Source organism: Dendrobates tinctorius, unplaced genomic scaffold (genome assembly GCF_039654945.1).
Source record: "Dendrobates tinctorius isolate UK_male_01 unplaced genomic scaffold, ASM3965494v1 ptg000075l, whole genome shotgun sequence".
NCBI lineage: Eukaryota > Metazoa > Chordata > Amphibia > Anura > Dendrobatidae > Dendrobates > Dendrobates tinctorius.
Genome location: NW_027361743.1, coordinates 20,741,312 through 20,760,428, shown reverse-complemented (window position 1 = coordinate 20,760,428; position 19,117 = coordinate 20,741,312). Strand labels below are relative to the sequence as shown.

Here is a 19,117-nt window from a genome sequence, read left to right as displayed (position 1 = left end):
GATATTCTTGTTGACAGTGAGGGTGATCAGTGAGTGGAACAGGCTTCCACAAAAGGTGGTGAGTTCTCCTTCAATGAAAGTCTTCAAACAGAGCCACATCTGTCTGAGATGGTTTAGAGAGTCCTGCATTGAACACAGGGGGCTGGACGCGATGACCCTGAAGGTCCATTCCAACTCTACCAATTTATGATTCTACTTGGATGTACAGCAGCCAAAGTCAAACTCATTTTTTGTGTCTTTTTCCCTACCTTCAAATTTTTATAAGCGTAGATTTGCGCTCTTCATGATGTGATGTCAGAGCTTTACTGTGAGTCAATCAGGTCTTTCCCTTATGGATGATAACCTCACAGCATGAATCACAGAAAGACACTTGCTGCTTTATTTCCCTCCTTGGACAATCTGGTATTTAATGATTTAAACTTGATGAATTTAAACTTGATGTCGCTTTCCCCACACAATACATATTACAAAAATTTCACTATCACATTGACTACTGATATACACATTATCTGTACACTTAAAAGTACACCCCTTCTGGAAGAATAAAGGGAATGTAGGGGAATCTAATAACGTCTACTTTGCACATAATAGAAAAATATTTTTCATGGAAAATGAGGGGGGAAAAAAGTAAAGAAACCAAAAGCGACTAAATTGACTTTTTTTCCATGCAATATGTAGTTAAATTATCAAACATTGCAGGACTTGTCAGCACACACTTACTGTACCATACATATGTGGTTACAAAATGGTGTCCTGTAATAATGGAATTAAAAATAACTTTTTACTAAAAGAATTTTTATTTTTTTTAATTGTTGTAAACTGAACATTATAGTGTGCAACTGAGATTTTGGCCGTCACTTGAAATTCATAGAGATACAGGGAGTCACAAAAATGTCACATTTTAGCTCGAAATAACACACAGAAATAAATAACATTGTCACTTTGTACACTACACTGAAGTCAGTACTGTTACATAGAGGGCAGAATAATGTACTGTATTGCATGGTAGAAACACTGAAAACTTCTATGAGAGAACAGAGCGTTAAACAATATAGAATTGAACATATTGGAAAAAAAACAGAAGTGTGAAGATTTCTGTGAGTGGCCTTAGATCAGGTTCAGACGGGCGTATCTCATGCTTCGTACACAGACTGAAATACGCCAGTCTGGACTCAACCTTAAGGGGGTTTTACACATAGCGATATCGCTAACAATATCGCTAAAGCATCACCGATTTGGTGACGCAGCAGCGATATCGCTATGTGTGATACTTACCTCCGACCAGTTCCCCCGCTGTCCATCGCTGATTGCGCAGCTCCATTTCTCATCAGGCGCTTCCTGCTGGCGCCGCCGAGCGACGCGTAGACGCGGACGGGAGGACGTCAGGATCGCCGCGTCTGAAAGGTAAGTATCGACCGCTAGATCACTGCTTCGCTGTGAGATCTGCCTGTTTGGCAGTTCACAAGCGACCATTTAGCGATGCACCAGCGATCCTGACCGGGTCGTATCGTTGTCGGGATCGCTGGTGCATCGCTAAATGTAAAGGGGTCATTAGTCTAAAATATACCATATATACTCGTGTATAAGCCGGGTATGCATTGTCCCATCATGGTATGCATTGTCCCATCATCCCCATCCTTGTATGCATGGTTCCTTCATCACTATCCTTGCATGCGTGGCCTCCATGAGAAAAGCATAAAAAAACATCCTACTAATCTTCCCTTTGCACCCTTGCAGCATCTTGTTCCGGTGCCAGCAGAATCTGCAGCCGAGCAATCACATCTCCGCTCATTAAGTGAATGAATAGTCACCTCTGTCCATGCTTATGGGAGTGGAGAGAGGTGAATATTCATTACCTTAAAGGGAATCTGTCACCTATTTTTTCGACTATCAGATGCGGCACCGCCATCAGGGGCTTATCTACAGCATTTTGTAATGCTGTAGATAAGCCTCAGATGTGACCCTAAAGAGAAGAAAAACGAGTTATATTATACTCCACCAGGGGCAGTCCGGGTCCGGTTTGGGTCCGATGGGTGTCGTGGTCCGGCGGCTCCCATCTTTAACGATGACATCCTCTTCTTTGCTTCCAGTCGCGGCTCCTGCGCAGGCACACTGCTCTGCCCTGTTGAGGGCAGAGTAGAGTACTGCAGTGCGCAGGTGCTGGGAAAGGTCATATGCAATGACATCAGAAGTAATCATAGGAGCCGTGACAAGAAGCAAAGACGAGGACGTCATCGTTAGAAGATGGGAGTCGCTGGACCACGACACCCATCAGACCAAAACTGGACCCAGACCGCCCCTGGGTGAGTATAATATAACTCGATTTTCTTCTCTTTCAGGTGACATCGGGGGCTTATATATAGCATTACAGAATGCTGTAGATAAGCCCCTGATGGCGGTGCCGGCAGCTGATAGTTGAAAAAATAGGTGACAGATTCCCTTTTATCAGCGACACCCGTGAAAGCCCAGCAGCTGCTGGAAGCCAGCGGCTGCAACTGTGCGTGCTATAAGAGGAATGAATATTAATTGCCAGTGCACTGAATATTAATTTCTCTTTAGCTGCGGGCACAGTTACAGCTGCCAGCTCCTGCCTCCTGTGACCCACTGTTCCCCCTCTCCTGCCGTCTTCTGGGACAATGACTCGTGTATAAGTAGAGAGGGGCATTTTCAGCACAAGAAAAATGTGCTGAAAAACTCAGCTAATACACGAGACTATACGGTATATAAAAATAAAAAATGAATTTGCAAAATACAAGAGAAAAAAAACAAAAACATGAGTCAATGCAAGGAACACTTATGTCTTTTCATAGTACAAAAAAATGATTAAAAACGGAACTAAGAGGAAAATAAAGAGACAAATAGTTACCAAGGGAGGTAGTAATTCCTCAGGGGAGTGCAGGTGTGGCTTCACTCAACGCTAAATAAAAAAGTGAGTGGCGGACATAACCACACCCTGGCACTGACCGACAGCCAGCTCAGTGGTGCAAGAGTGCCAGGTCATAGTTAACAGATAACTATGTACTAGGCGGTGACTGAAGCTGCGCCTCCATAACTGAAAGCCTGAGGCTGCCGGGAGGCATAAAGTTAATTTCCTCTTGGTAGGCAAGCTTTCAGGGTGGTGGCCGCAAGACATTAGGACGCCATTAAACAGCAGGTTAACCCCATATCTGCAGGTTAATAGAATTTGGGGACATGACAGGTTCTTTTCAAACATACACTTTAAAAACCATACTTTTACTCAATGATTCTTTGTTTCATAATCAATGACACCAATATCTAAAAATTGAATAAAGAAACTTCTGAAATTCCTTAAAGAGAGGCGCAAAGCTGGGAGTGCTCTCCTCAGGAAAACACTCTTGATCACTAATGAATTCTTCCTAAAAACTTTCCCTTTGAATCAGGTTATCCCAATAGGGCTGGCAAGCTTATTATAATATATTATTTTAGAATTGTTATATTTATAGTAATACAAGTTATTATACTCAATCATAACTGTAATAACAAGCAAATTATAACAATGAACAGGAGAAAGGTGAAAAGTAAACTTGATAATTTAAGAGCCTCAGTCTGGATTCACACATCTGTATTTCATGGTCTGTGCAGTAGCCATTGGTCTCGTGACTTGAACCTGACAGGTTCACGAATATACATGAGGCTCTTGAGTTTGGGTCAGAAGACCTGGGGCTGCTCCAAGCATCATGGTGAAACCATACTTAAAAGGGTTTTCTGGTTTCAGAAAACCCCTCTCCCCTGGCTGCAGTTTGTTTTAGAAAAACTGTGCTTTAACGGCCCTCCCCGAGTCCATTGCTGAATCTCAGCCACTACTCCATGTGTTGCTCTCTGTTAGCCTGCCTCCAATAAAGGAGCTCTGCACTTCTGCTCAAATTGACGGCACAAACTGCTCAGCTCGATTGGCAGCATGATGTCGATGTGACGACAGCACCACAGATAATAAACAGACACCGGGAGCAGCAGCAAAGACATGATGCTATACCTGGAAAGGGTGACTAAAGCAAGGGGTTTGTTTTTTTTTTTTTTAAACAAACTGAGGCTACAGAGGCATTCTGAAACCAGAAATCCATTTTAAAGAGGTTGTCCACTACTATATCAACCCCTCCTCAATCACTGTTCTCTCCAAGTAAAATAATAAAACTTATACTCTTCTCCGGTAGCGGCAGAGGCTCTCTCGGGCCTTCATGCAATTGACATCTTGAGAAAGAGCGCTGCAGCATCTCACTCACTTCCTCTGGACGACAGATTTGTCGGCAGGAGGGGACAGTGAAAAGGCAGCAGGAACAACGTAACATTTTTATACCCCAGGAGAGCCAGTGCCGACACTGCTGGAATGGCATTGGCACAGGAGGAGAGTATAGGTGTGGCTATTTTACTTGGGGAACCCAGTGACTAGGAAGGGGTTGTCAGAGTGGTGGACAAAATCTTTAAGCTACTGAATTACTGAATTTTCTTTCTGGGAGCATAGGTTCCCCCCAACAGTACTTGCAAAAATGATCACACCATTAAACATGATAAATAGGTTTAACTTGTGTATTACAACTTGATGAAATGTACAAGTATAAAAAAAACCCTCACAATTTAAACAGGTTCCAAATGTTCTACAGACAAATGGTCTTTTGAAAGATACATTGAGTGGATTCTCTTTGTAAAGGTGAAAAAAAATAAAAAAACCATTTATGGTTCAAATTTTCCTTTAATATCTAAAATTTCTAATAATGAGTAATATTCATCTTAGTCTAAAAAAAAAAAAAACCACCATGAGATCAAGTACTGGTAGACACATCTAAAATACTTACTGAAACTAAGTTTAACCAAATTGAAACACTTAAAAAGGGAACCTGTCACCTCTTTTTGTCGCTATAAAATGTGGCCACTGCCTTTCAGGGTTTATCTACAGCATTCTATAATGCTGTAGATAAGACCCCAGTCTGACCTGAAAGATAAGAAAAATAAAAGTTTTATTATACTCTCCCAGGTGTGTGTGTGTGGGGGGGGCGGCCCGATGCGGTCCTGTCCGATGGGCGTCACAGGTCCGGTGCCTCCCATCTTCATGCAATGTCGTCATCCTGCTTGCTCCGTGTCGCACTCTTGCGCAGGTGTACTGATCTGCCCTGCAAAGTACTGCATTGCGCAGGCGCCGGGAAAGGTCAGAGAGGCCCAGCCCCTGCGCACTGCAGTGCTTTGCTCCGCACGCAACAGGGCAGATCAGTACGTCTGCGCAGGAGCGTGACACGAAGCAAGCAGGAGCACAGCATCGCGTGAAGATGGGAGGCGCCGGACGCGGACCTGGGACACTCATCGGACCAGACCTCCCCCGGGTGACGGCAAAAAGAGGTGACCGGTTCCCTTTAAAAGTAGGTCAATATAGAGTACCACTAGCTTCTAGATAAATCAGGGATAACAGCTACATGAAGGCAGCATACTTGTTTTCCTATAGAAAACAAGTTGGTCATCGACTGATTTAAAAAAAAAAAAAAAAAAAAAAAGGGTTCGATATGGCACAACAAAAAATAAATAAAAAAAAAAAAATTGAGAAGACACATGATCAACAGAATCACTAAGCAGTGCAACAGAACTGGATATAGCAATCAATAGATGAATTACAAGGTCATTATAGTATATATTCACTGGACATGCCGTTATGATTTACCCAAATACCCTATACTTGGAAGCTTACTACGTTACCAATGTTTCGTAGCAATCAATATCTGTACAAAGATAACTCTTTGAGGAATGAGCCCTTCTCATACCAGTTCTTTTTCTTCAGAAAAAAATTTAAAATTGCACATTTTGTTCTCCATTACTAAATTTGGATAAATCTAAACTTATAAATACCAGATGATTAGTCAGATTCCTTTCACATTATAACAAATAAGGATCCCATTACATTTGAGCAGAAAGATAGGGTTATTGAACCCTTCATATACAGAGCCAAGAGTGCTTTAGTCTTACAGATCATATTCAGAGCACATACACGAATGAAGAGGAAAAAAAGATTCATTATCGCAGTACAAAATTGTTTGAACACCACAACATCTCTCCTATCGAGCATTGTCAGCAATTTGGTAGGGTACAAAATGCAGATAAAATCATTTTAATATTTACATAGAGAACTGCTTTAACACACATTGAAATTATATGGCTGTATGATATAGTTTTCCATTTACAGAAACATTTGAAGAATTCTCTCATTTTTCTATAAATGCACTCCCCTCATAGTGGTCTTTCATTCTCTGCACTCGTCATATATGGTGTACTTTCAAGTACTTCAGACACCTGTTTTCTTCCCTTCAGACATCATTTACATTCCTAGGTCTCATGTGGCAAAGTATCTCTCTATGCTCTTTTACCTGGAGCCCATACCATCTGCTCGTAATGGTAACCTCAATTATCTTCCCTAATAAACGTTAAGTATGCCATCAGGGAGGCTGAATTGTCATCTTCAATATTATAATTGTTGACAGGAGCCATGCAATCATAATCATTACTTGCGATAGTTGTTTTTTTCCGCCTTCACTTTATGGAGAACTTTAGTCCATGCAAATTCATCATCATCATATAGGAATTTCTGTTGATGGAAATGGCAACCCTCAATAAAATATAGGTCATGAGATGTCACGACCTAACTGAATAAAACATATATTTTTTTTTTTTATTTTTTTTTACACACACATGGAAGAATATAGATGGAGACTCGTGATAGGATGAGTTATATCTATATAAAAAACAACTTTGGCTTTTTTTTTTTTTTTTTTAAAGTAAATGTCAGCTAGACTAGACACAAAGGTATATCCATATGTGGATTACAATCTGGTCTGAATAAAGCGCTTCATCAAGAACTCCCTAGATGCAGGATTATCAGTTTTTCTGAAGTGGAATTCAATCAATTTTTTTTCTCATATGTAAAAAAATACTTTTGTCAGTGGGAATCCTTTTTTAGTCCAAGTGACAATGAGTGTAACGCTAATCCATGTAGGTCAGGCTTCCGGACAGGTCTTTACAAAGTTACATACATTCCTTATGCAATGACATCAGAAGTAATCATATGCTTTAACATACCATTAAACAACAAGTTCAAATATACAATTTAGAAAACAATATAAACTTTAAACGGGACAGTCAGATTACGTACATATACTCTTTTCTGCGACTAGAAGTCATGCATACAACCATAGTAAAGCTCAATATAAAGGTGTTCAGATCTATAGGATGCCTCTGTATACCGCTAGACTAATAAGGGAGGCAAAGAGAGGTATGTTCTATCTACAGCACAGAGTTAATTATTCTACCTACGCATTACCTTGTGCAGATATACATTGATCAAAGAACACCCTTCACCCCCAATATAAGAATAAAATGTATATCGACAGGATGCTGTTTCTAGCGATCCAAGTTTTAACTAATGAAAATATTTTTGCCTTATCTATCTATACCAGGGTTTCCCAACTCCAGTCCTCAGGGCCCACCAACAGGTCATGTTTTCAGGATATCCTTTGTATTGCTCAAGTGATAATTGCATCACCTGTGCAATACTAAGGAAATCCTGAAAACATGACCTGTTGGTGGGCCTTGAGGACTGGAATTGGGGAACCCTGATCTATACCTTACGTGGATGGTAAGTGCACTTCTCAACATTGAAATTGCAATACCAAGAAGAAAAGGTAATGGAGTGATGGCAAAAACAGAATGGACAGATCTGTTACTTGATATGCAAATAGTGAAAAAAAATGCAAACAAAGTTTCAAAACATCTCAAATTATTCAGCATAGCGTATGAGCGCCATGCTCAGAAATCCCTGAGCTTGTACAACTTGGCTGACATCAATGAGGTTATTAATGGTTGTCTGTGAAATTTTCTGCCACACTAAAGGCCCCGTTACACATAACGATGTCCCAGCAATCCCACCAACGATCCGACATGGATGGGATCGCTGGGACATCATTAGGCTGATCGCTGGTGAGCTGTCACATAGACAGCCCCTCCAGCGATCAGGACCAGCGAGCAAGCTGGTTTCCAATGTAAACAGCGGGTATCTAAGAGCCACGCGGCTCTTAGTTACCCGATGTTTACGTTGGAAACCAGCGGCGCTGATCTCTCGCTGCCACACGCAGCGATGCGTACTGGCCAGCAGGAGACCAACGATCAAAAAATGGCCCAGGATGATCGTGCACGATCAGCGATACCCGTCACACAGAGCGATATCGCTGGAGAGATCGCGGATACGTCACGAAATCAGCGATCTCGCTAGCGATCTCGCTGTGTGTGACGGGGCCCTAAATGCGCTTGCACATGCAAATCATCAAGATCCCCTGCTAGCAGCTTCCTTTTGCACTTGCCAATCAATGATATCCAGATATGCTCCATAGAAGACCTGTCCAGAGATGCTCCAGGCCATGGTAGCACGTTTAGGCCACTCACAGTAGCGCAAGCTATAAGTGGCTTGGCTTTGTCGTACTATAAACAGCTCCTGTAGCACTTTGCATACAGTGTCATATTACTGGTGTTACCACAAAATCAATGTAACACTGAACTATTAGTGTACCTGAAATAGAGACTAGAGGGTCCAGCAACCGTATATTATAACACCCCACACCGAAATCCCATGAAAAGGACCGGTGTCACATTACATCGTGATGGTCTGTCAATCATGTTGCCCATTAAGTCTCATGAGATTCGAAGATTGACACATGGCTATCCATTCGGTATTGAAAGTGAAGTTAGATGTCACATACTAAGCCTAAGGTGTCAATGTCTACACAAACCATCAAAAGTAGTGTTTGCAGGACAATGGGCTACGAGCTAGACATCCAGCCACAGGTGTTCACTCCAATGATCTCAAAGGCCGGCTTTTGTCTTGAACGCAATGATAGAGATTGGTTTGGAGACTACTGGGGCAACTCTAAGATGAGGCCTTTTAAAAGTAACGTAAACACTCCCAGGGGTAAAAGAGATCAAGGAAGGTTTAACATCGGTCTTATTTTTGGAAAAAAGAGAAACAGAAAGAAATAAAGATAAAATGACGAAATTTTTTTTTTTTTTAAAAATGGAGAATGTTTATAGAAACGTCACTGACCACCAGAGAAATTCAAGACTTAATGAGCGCCTTTGTGGTTTCGGAGTGGTATCTATTAGAGGATTTGAGTGGTAATCTGGGTAAACTGAAATGTGTTATACGAGCTATATGGAGGATAAAGGTACTGTCACACTTAGCGATGCACCAGCGATCCCGACCAGCGGTATGACGCGGTCAGGATCGCTGGTGCATCGCTAAGTGGTCGCTAGTGAGCTGCCACACAGGCAGATCTCACCAGCGACATCACTGGGGACAGGGGTCGCTACTTACCTGTCACACTAGGCAATCCTGTGTCCTCCCGCCCGGCTCCACAGGAAGCGCCGCAGGAAGCTGACGACGAGAAACAGTCCAGCCTGTTCTTGCGCGATCAGCGATAAGGCCTCTTTCACACTTCAGTTATTTGCATCAGTTAGAATCTGCCAAAAAGGCAGACAAGCGGATCCGTTCTCAACTGATGTGAACGGATGGCACAGGATCCGTTTTTAGACGGATCCTGAAAATGAGGAAATTTAAAGGAACCGCAGGGAGGGGGAGAGGGGGAGAGGGGGAGAGGGGGAGAGGGGGAGAGGGGGAGAGGGGGAGAGGGGGAGAGGGGGAGAGAGGGAGAGAGGGGGAGAGAGGGAGAGGGAGAGGGAGAGGGAGAGGGAGAGGGAGAGGGAGAGAGGGAGAGGGGGAGGGAGAGGGAGAGGGAGAGGGAGAGAGGGAGAGGGAGAGGGAGAGGGAGAGGGAGAGGGGGAGAGAGAGAGAGAGAGAATTTTTTTTTTGTCCGGCACCCAGACAGAATTTGGGGTTAATTCAGTGTCTGGAGGATCCGCAGGCCAAAAAACGTTGCAAGCTCCGTTTGGAAGTCTTTGAGGATGTTGACGGACACTAACATTGTGGCGGATCCTCACAAAAACGGATGCAACGGACGGCAGTCAGGATCCGCCAATAATGAAAGTCAATGGGGAAAAAAACAGATCCGCAAAGAAAAATGGCGGATCCTTTTTTTTCAAAATTGGCGGATCTTGACTGATTGTCAAAAACGGAAGTGTGAAAGAGGCCTAAGCAGCGGGGGAGCGGGTCGTAGGTAAGTATCAGACATAGCGATGTCGCTAGCAATATCGCTATAACGTCACAAGTTATAGCGATATTGCTAGAGATATCGCCTAGTGTGACAGGCCCTTTAGGTGGAGCTGGAGATAAGGTGTCTGATTTCAGTCAATGTAATCTATGAAAATGTGGACGTAAGGGGGGTTTGATAATTTTACATTTGTTGAGTTTATTTTTGCTTCTATTCAGGCTTAGGTGATAAGCATGTTTAAATATGTTCTTTGTAACAATTCAATGCAACGTTTATAACTTGTAATATGCAACTTCATTACAAAATCAATAAAAATTATGTTTAAAAAAAAAAAAAAAAAAGTAATGTAAATGTTTCTTAAGAGTCATTTTTCAACACAACAATAGGCTGCTACAGCTCGCAGCCTGTGTGGCCTTAACATGCGCTACCATGGTCTGCAGAGTCTCCAGACTTGTTCCCATTGAACACATGTGGGATGTCATTAATCGGCAATTGCACAGGGAGTTGCCAGCATGTCGATATTGATGATCTGCACGCTCAAGAGTAGTCAGTGTGGCAGAACATTGACAACCATTAATAACCTCACTGACAGCAGCCAATGAATTTAAGTGTGATTTTCTGCGTAGTGCTTATACTCAATATTTAATAAATCAAAATATTTTGAAAATTTTGTAAAAGTTTTTTCTACAATTTGCTTATCATTAACACATCTATTGATCCTGTGGTTTCCATATCTCCACTACTTTTTCAAACTTCTTGGTGTTGCAATTTCAATGTAGAGTAGTGTATATTACATATGATCTTTCACAAAAAAAAGAAATGTTCAGCTCACCTGATGAAAAAAGCTTTGAACGCTTAAGATGTACACGGATACTGAATCCCAGTTGTTAGGATAATAGATGTGAAAAAACTTTTTTTGTACAGCACTCAATCTTCAAACTTCCAAGTGAAAAAAAAAGATATACTGGGCCATTAAACAGATATGAAGCACACATTTGAAAAATCCTACTAGTTTCGAACCTAGAAATATGTACAGTTCCAAGGCTACGTGCACACGCTGCGGATTGGCGTGCGGATTTGGCTGCGCAGATTTTGTAAAATCCGAAGGTAAATCTGCAGGTCAAAAGACTGTGCTGGACAAGAGTACCGCTTTTTCACAAGATTACATGATACAAAAAAGCCACTGGTGTGAAAACAGATTTCAACAAGTTAACACAGATTTAATTCAGGACATTATTTGAAGTTTGTACTGGTGACTTGGAGGCCAACTGTGGTTCTTTCCCCTTTTACTTGTGGAAGATTCCTTTGTGTACCACAGTGTTTCCCAGAAAATAACACAGGGTCGTAAATAATTTTTCGATCTGAAAGATGAGCCAGGGCTTATTTTTAGGGGAGGTTTTGGGTTTTGTTTTTGCATGAACAGCAATCCACATTTATTCTAAAAGAAAACAAATATCAACATTTATTCAAATATAATAATACCATCACACACCCTGCACATACATACACGTGTATACACACACCTTCAGTTCCTCTAGAAACCCAGTTAAAGGACTTTTGGGACATCATGGTCACATGATTGTGATGTGACCAAAAGTCCTTAACCTTGGCATAGAAATGCAGGGGGACCCTTATATGGGGGAAGGGGGGTTACGTGGGGTTCCTGACCAACTAGGGCTTATTTTTGGAGCAGGGCTTATAATTCAAGCATACTCCAAAAATCCAGGAAAATCAGGCTAGGGCTTATTTTCGAGGAAGGTTTTATTTTTGTCTTAACATGGAAACTGCGGAAGTAATGACGTAACAGAAACAGGAGTGAGTGCTAGTGATACGGTTCTTGGTCTGGCATGAAACCTAACTAAAATTTCACAATGCATCGGCAATATAACTCCAACCTGCTATACCCAGATATTAAAGATCATACATTTTTAGCTGTTATTTACTGGTCACATTCATTTGAGTGAATACATTGCAGTATATCAATAGACCAACAATTTTATTCACTATGTAGCGAGAATAAAAGTTACTTTGGAATTTTTAATATAGTCTTTAAAAAAAGGAAGATAACAGGGTGTCTTGTCCTGTAGAAATGATGTCGCAATTTTTGGTAATATGAAATATAAATAGGAGTTGGTAATATGCTTCCATTGATTATCTGGATGTATGATAAGGCAACACGTAGAAGAGGATTCGAATACCAAATATTAAGCCAATAAAATCTGAAAAATGACACAAACCAAATTTAATCACCTTTACGGCTTTAAAGGGAATCCTTTCACCACATTTGACCTGTCTAAACTATTAATATGGCTATACACGTTATATAGAATGCTGGAAAAAAAGTCCTGTGTGTCTCATATCAGATGTATTGTTGAAAAATCATCTTTTATCCCTTTATATAAATTACCTCTTCCACGCTCTGGGGCGGCCGCTGCCCAAAAGATAACTCTGCCCACAGAACCTATTTTACATGAAGGAAGAGTTACCAGTGTGATGGCAGCTCTTTGCTCTTCTGATCTCACTGCAGAGCTGTGTGTGATTATACCTGCAGGTTCCTCTCGGCAGCCATCTCACAGAGACAGGGATGCAATATTGTTACATTACAGCTGAGCTAAAAGAGGAGCAAAAATTGTGTTTGCAAGAAGACAAAAGTAAATTTCTCCTGTTCTGTGTTAGTTACTTGTCTCACACTGGTAACTCCCCCTTCATGTAAAATAAGCTTTGGGGGCAGGGTTATCTTCCAGGCAGTGACCACCCAAGAGCCTGAAAGAGGTAATTTATATAAAGTGATAAAAGACATCAGATGCCTTGTGGATAAATCATAAGTCATACAGGTAAGACTTTTTCAGCAGTCTAAAACCTGTATGCCCATATCAATAGTCTAGATATGTCAAATGTGGTGACAGATTCCATTTGAAGAAACAGATAATTTTCTAAATTGTTTAATCAGGTTTTATGGTTACCGGTTTTTTTGTTTTTTTTAACGATAAGACGCACTTTCCCCCCCCAAAGATTTTGGGGGAAATAGAGATGGGTCTTCTAGTCGGAATGTAATTACAAATACTGTGGCGGCAGCAGGAGTCGGGTGATTCTGCGACAGTCCAGGTCAATGATCAAACTCCCTTTTCCCAGGCTGATGCAACAGTGGTGCTCTGTGGAGCGGGGCGGTCTCCGCCAGCATGTTGTGAAAGCCCGGAGGCCCCGCATATCCATTGCTGCCATGCGGTGGCCTCCGGAAAAATGGCCGCCGGGGGCAGCAAATGCTCAGATTGAGATCTCGGCAACGAGATCTTGTCCCGAGATCTCAATCTGAGCATGCACCGACCCCGGCGGCCATATTCCCGGAGGCCACCGAATCGCACCAATGGAGATGCCAGGACTCTGGGCTTTCACAAGATGCCGGCGGAGCCCCCTGCAACACAGAGCACCACTGCGGACCCTGCCACACCAGCCTGGGATGGGATTTCCCGGAGGCCACCCATTTGTAGGCACTATTTTCTTTCTGAAAACTTAGGGTGCGTCTTATGGTCCAGTGGGTCTTATAGTCCAAAAAATACGGTAATTATATTACAATACATATTTGTTGGGTGAGCCCATTCCATTTTGGCTGCCAGGACGAACGTAGACTTTTATATCCTTACACGGATTGACTTTTTACATCCATACAGTTTTCCGCTGGCATGACATTCCTATTTCCATTGCGCATGTCACTATGAAGTGATCAGGTTTTATCTTTTCTACTTGGATTATTACTGCCAGTGTTTTTTTTTCCCTGTTTGGTTCATCCATCAACATGTGTCAATGATGTCCTCTGCGTTGGGACAAGTACCAATATGAACTTCTTGGTCTTTTAATTGTTTCTTTGCAATAAAAGTTATTTAGATTTTTTTTCCTGTCCCGTACTTTGTTAATCATATATTTATATTATTAAGCGCCAAAGTGTATCAAAGAACATGCTTAAAAAGCTGGGGACATAGCTGAAGACTAGTCTGGTGCTACCCCTGGCAGGCTCTTTACAAAGCTGCTGCGGATGATTGACACTTATCTCCATATAAACATAAATGGGAGAGACCTCTCAATCATTTGCAGTGGCACTAGGAAGACACCTGTTCAAGGCTCACGTCCGAACCCACCGCAAAATGGGATTTGAGCGTATACGCAGCAATGCGGGAGGTCTGGACGTGAGCCCAGATGGAGCAACTGAACGGGTACCTGAAGACCGTGTGAAAGCAATCAGGCTATGTACAGGGTGGGCTATGTATATGGATACACCTAAATAAAATGGGAATAGTTTGTGATATCATCTTCCTGTTTGTGTCACATTAGTATATGGGAGTGGGAAAACTTTTGAAGATGGGTATTGACCATGGCGGCCATTTTGAAGTCGGTCATTTTGCATCCAACTTTATAAATGGCCAACCAGGTGTATCCATATAAATGGCCCACCCTGTAAGAACAAAAGCAACGGTTTAGTATTGGTCAAGAAGGCTGCACATACGAATGCGGTAATAAATAAAGATGAAAAATCAAGTAAAAAAAAAAAAAAGACAAAACTTTTCACAGTTTTATCATGCATCACTCACAAGCCATCATTTATAAAGAACCACTAAAACATGGGGGGATGGGGGAAGTGGATTCATAGAGCATTCATAAGGAGAGTATTAATCTAGACACCAAATTTCTACCTTTTAAATTGCTTTATTAAACAATTCAAAGGAAGTGTTGCCTTTATTGTTTTCGTATAAGCTGCAAGTTTTACAATACTATTACAAATAGAATAAATCACGGTAACATTCAACCTTCACAAAGAGGTAAGTTAAATTTCATGAGAGCAAAAAACACAATAGGTATGAGTTACATAACAAAAAGAACTTTCTACAAATGCTAGAGTTAAGACAAAACAATAGGTTGAAATTAAAAAATAAAAAAGGAAAGGCATTCCACTGGAATTTATCTACTAAACAATCTCATCTGTATGTAATGCTACACTAGTAACGGCGACGCTTGTTAGATCCATCAAAGTTTCCCCCTTGGTTTCCTCTATTATAGCCACCAGGTCCACCACCAACTGCATTTACACCACTCACTGCTGGCTGAGCAGCTTCAGTTCCTGATCTGTTAACCATGGGAGACCCCATTTGGGATGGCGAAGGTTGTGAGAATCTATCAGCGCGCTACAGTACATTCGCGGTCAATATGCAGTCCCAAAGGGTTAACGTGTCATTATTATTGGATATATTCACAAAGTGCAGTGATGACGTTCAGAAGACAGTCCAGGAGAGTCGAACATAGAGGGGGAAAAAAGGAGCAACTACATTAGTAACTATATTACAAGTAAAAATATATATATATTTTAAAGAAAAAAAAAAAAAGATATTACTTTAAAAAATAAAAAAATTAGATTATATTCTTTGCTCAGGCAAGTCAAAGAAATAATGGTACAAACTGAATAGCCATAAAACAAAAATGACCTTGGACATTAAGACCTATCATGTTAAGAACCTTGTAAGCAACAATGTAAATAAATGGGTAAAAATAAGGTACTTAAAAAATAAAGTAATGCCCCTTCACTCCCACCCAAGAAAAATAATTTATGTCCATACGATTTTGTTAAGGAATACTATATATATTTTGTTCAAGTACTAACAAATATTTAACAAATTTCAGAGCTGAAAAATAGAGCGTAGACAATGCACACAAAAATATTTTACTAAAGAAAAAAAATATATATATATTAATTATTCTTCTTGTATATGGAATATAAATTTGAAAATGTAGTTCAAATGAAAACATCTTAAAATGGTGTTATGCCAAGCTTGGAAATTATGACCTATCCATAACGGATAACCGTCCGATCTCTAGGATCCCCGCAAATTGAGGGAACGGGCCTCTGAAGATTCCACTGTGAATGAGGTGGAAGTCGAGCTCATTCTCTAGATCGGTGGAGGTCCCAGCAGCTGGACCTGGATAGGGGATAACTTCCAAATTTGGCACAACCCCTTTACGTACTAATACTGAAAATATATTATGCCGTTAGAAATATATTTGAAAAAGAGGCTGAAAAGGTACTTTATCAAGTGTTTAAGGATTTACATATACTAATATACATACAGCTCTGGCAAAAATTAAGAGACCACTGCACAGTTGTATAAAAATCAGCTTCTCTACATGTCTGACAGCCATTCCATTCCAGTGTCAGTTGAATTCCAATCAGAGGACACCTCATTCTACTTAATGTGCTTCTGATTAGGTGATCACCTGAACCAAATCTTATTTAATGAAGAAAAGTATTAAAAAAACCCTGCTGTGGTGTTCACAATCCTCTTGCAATAGGACAAGCTGGATGGCAAAACAAGTGCTAATAATATCCCAAAAGTAATAGGAATGAAAAAATAACTTTTAACCATGCCAAAAGGAAAAGAAAAGTCTTGAGTGAGGAAAAGAAGGGCTCAAGTCTGGCTTTACTAGCAGAGGGATACAGTGAGCGTCATCTTGCCTCCATCCTTAAAATTTCTAAGACGGCAGTCCATTACAACAAGGTCAAGCAGCAAATATTGGGGACAACAAAGCTACAGACCAGCAGAGGGCGAAAACGACTCTCCACTGACCGTTATCTTATTCCAATGGCACTCAGCAACCGCAGGATGACATCAACTGACCTACAAAAGGAATGGCAAATGGCAGCGGGGTGAAGTTCACGGCAAGAACAGTTCATAATAGGCTCCTAGAGGCAGGGCTCAAGTCATGTAAATGTAGAAATAAGCCTTTCATCAATGAGAAGCAAAGGAGAGCCAGACTGAAGTTTGCCAAAGACCATAAGGATTGGACCATAGAGGACTGGAGTAAGGTAATCTTCTCTGATGAGTCTAATTTTCAGCTTTGCCCAACACCTGGTTGTCTAATGGTTAGATGGAGACCTGGAGAGGCGTACAAGCCACAGGGTCTTGCACCCACTGTGAAATTTGGTGGAGGATCAGTGATGATCTGGGGATGCTTCAGCAAGGCTGGAATTGGGCAGGTTAATCTTTGCGAAGGACGTATGAATCAAGCCGCATACAAGGTTATCCTGGAAAAACAGTTGATTCCTTCTGCTCAGGCAATGTTTCCCAACTCTGAGGACTGGCTTTTCCAGCAGGACAATGCACCATGCCACACAGCTAGGTCAATCAATGTGTGGATGAAGGACCACCACATGAAATCCCTGTCATGGGCAGCCCAATCTCCAGACCTAAACCCCATTGAAAACCTCTGGAATATAATCAAGAGGAAGATGGCTAGTCACAAGCCATCAAACAAAGAAGAACTGCTTACATTTTTGTACCAGGAGTGGTGTAAGGTCACCCAAAAGCAGTGAAAGACTGGTGGAAAGCATGCCAAGACGCATGAAAGCTGTGATTAAAAATCATGGTTATTCCACAAAATATTGATTTCTGAACTCTTCCCGAGTTAAAACATTAGTATTGTTGTTTCTAAATGATTGTGAACTTGTTTTCTTTGCATTATTTGAGGTCTGTAAGCACTGGGTTTTTTAAAAAATTTTGACCATTTTTCTTTGTCAGAAAAAAAAATACAAAATTTATTGCTTGGGAATTCGGAGATATGTGGTCAGTAGTTTATAGAATAAAAGAGCAATTTACATTTTACTCAAAAATATACCTATAAAGAGAAAAATCAGACAAACTGAACATTTTGCAGTGGGCTCTTAATTTTTGCCATAGCTGTATATGTCTCTTAATTTTTGCCAGAGCTGTATATGTATATATACTACATGTGAAATTTCTCAATTAACAAAAAGTTAACTCAAATCAAATAAAATGTAGAACAGATTTTTCATAGTATTATAAATTTTCAAATTTCCATGTCTAAAACGTGTGAAGATACATTGCATAGATCGGGTTTAGATGACTGATTATGTCATGTTGGCGGCGAATATATTTTTGGGGGGGTAGTAAATTAAAAGTTTGAAACAGAACATGAGCAAAGACTATGATCGCAGGAAAAAAGGCTGAATTACATATTAACACATTTTATAAATGAAAATAAAACACCAGTGAAGAACGTGCACACCATTATCCAGATATATTGGCAATCTATGTGATAAATATTATGTGATACATTATGGCTATTCATCACTGTGAATAGTGGTGAAGGTTGGTTTACACCAGCGTGCAACTGGCTACAAAAATGCAATAAAAATAAGCCAACCATAATCTATAGTTCAATGACCATCACATTTTAAGAAAAACTACTAATACATTACCACTGCTCCATTATCTGGCATCATTGCTGCTCCAATGCTTGCAGCGCCCTCAGAGCCCAATGCAGGACCAGGACCCATTGAAGGGCTTGAGACTGTTGCTCGGTTGTTGATGTTCATCCCCATCATTGGTGGTGGTGGTGGTGGAGGACCTTGGTTACCAGCAGGTGCTGGGCTATAGGTATCTACATAAAACAATCTATACTTAGAAATGTTCTCTTTACCTGCTGCGCCCATTGATCATTAAAATATTTCAAGGGTTTCGGTGAAACTAGAAATAGTACAGAAAATATAGAACACTAGAAGCAGCATATATTTTTACTGTAAAGGGAATTTGTCAAATTTTTGCTAACCAATCCGAGAGCAGCATAATGTAGAGACAGAGACCCTGTTTCCAAAGATGTGTCACTTACTGGGCTGCTTGCTGTAGTTTTTATTAAATCCCTATTTTAGCAGCAGGAGATCACTACAGGACTACTCAGCCAGTTGTCGGATCGTCCAACGACCCTCCAACCTCACTAATTGGCAGATTTCTGTGCATAGGTAGAAATCTGCCTATCAGCGGTGTGGGCGGGGTTATACAGAGCTCAGAATTCAGAGATCTGGATGATCTGCAGCAGATTAAAGAATTTTATACATCATTGGAATTAGTCTCGGCTCCTATATCATACTGCACTCAGATGGGGTTACAAAAACATGATGAGTTTCC

At 40.9% G+C, this 19,117-nt stretch overlaps 1 protein-coding gene across 3 annotated transcripts in view; it reads right to left on the bottom strand.

The window, feature by feature from the left end:
* Positions 1-19,117, bottom strand: part of PSPC1 (paraspeckle component 1) — a 159,051-nt gene that overhangs the window by 55,713 nt on the left and 84,221 nt on the right. Inside the window, exons 8-9 of one of the 3 annotated variants that reach the window (XM_073583067.1) lie at positions 18,412-18,593; positions 14,830-15,325 (exon numbers count right to left, since the gene is read on the bottom strand). The exons of the other annotated variants lie outside the window; for them this stretch is intronic. Coding sequence (XP_073439168.1) covers positions 15,140-15,325; positions 18,412-18,593 — 368 coding nt within the window. The 3' untranslated portion in view covers positions 14,830-15,139. Of the gene's footprint in view, positions 1-14,829; positions 15,326-18,411; positions 18,594-19,117 lie in introns of those variants that run through there. 3 annotated transcript variants of the gene reach the window in all.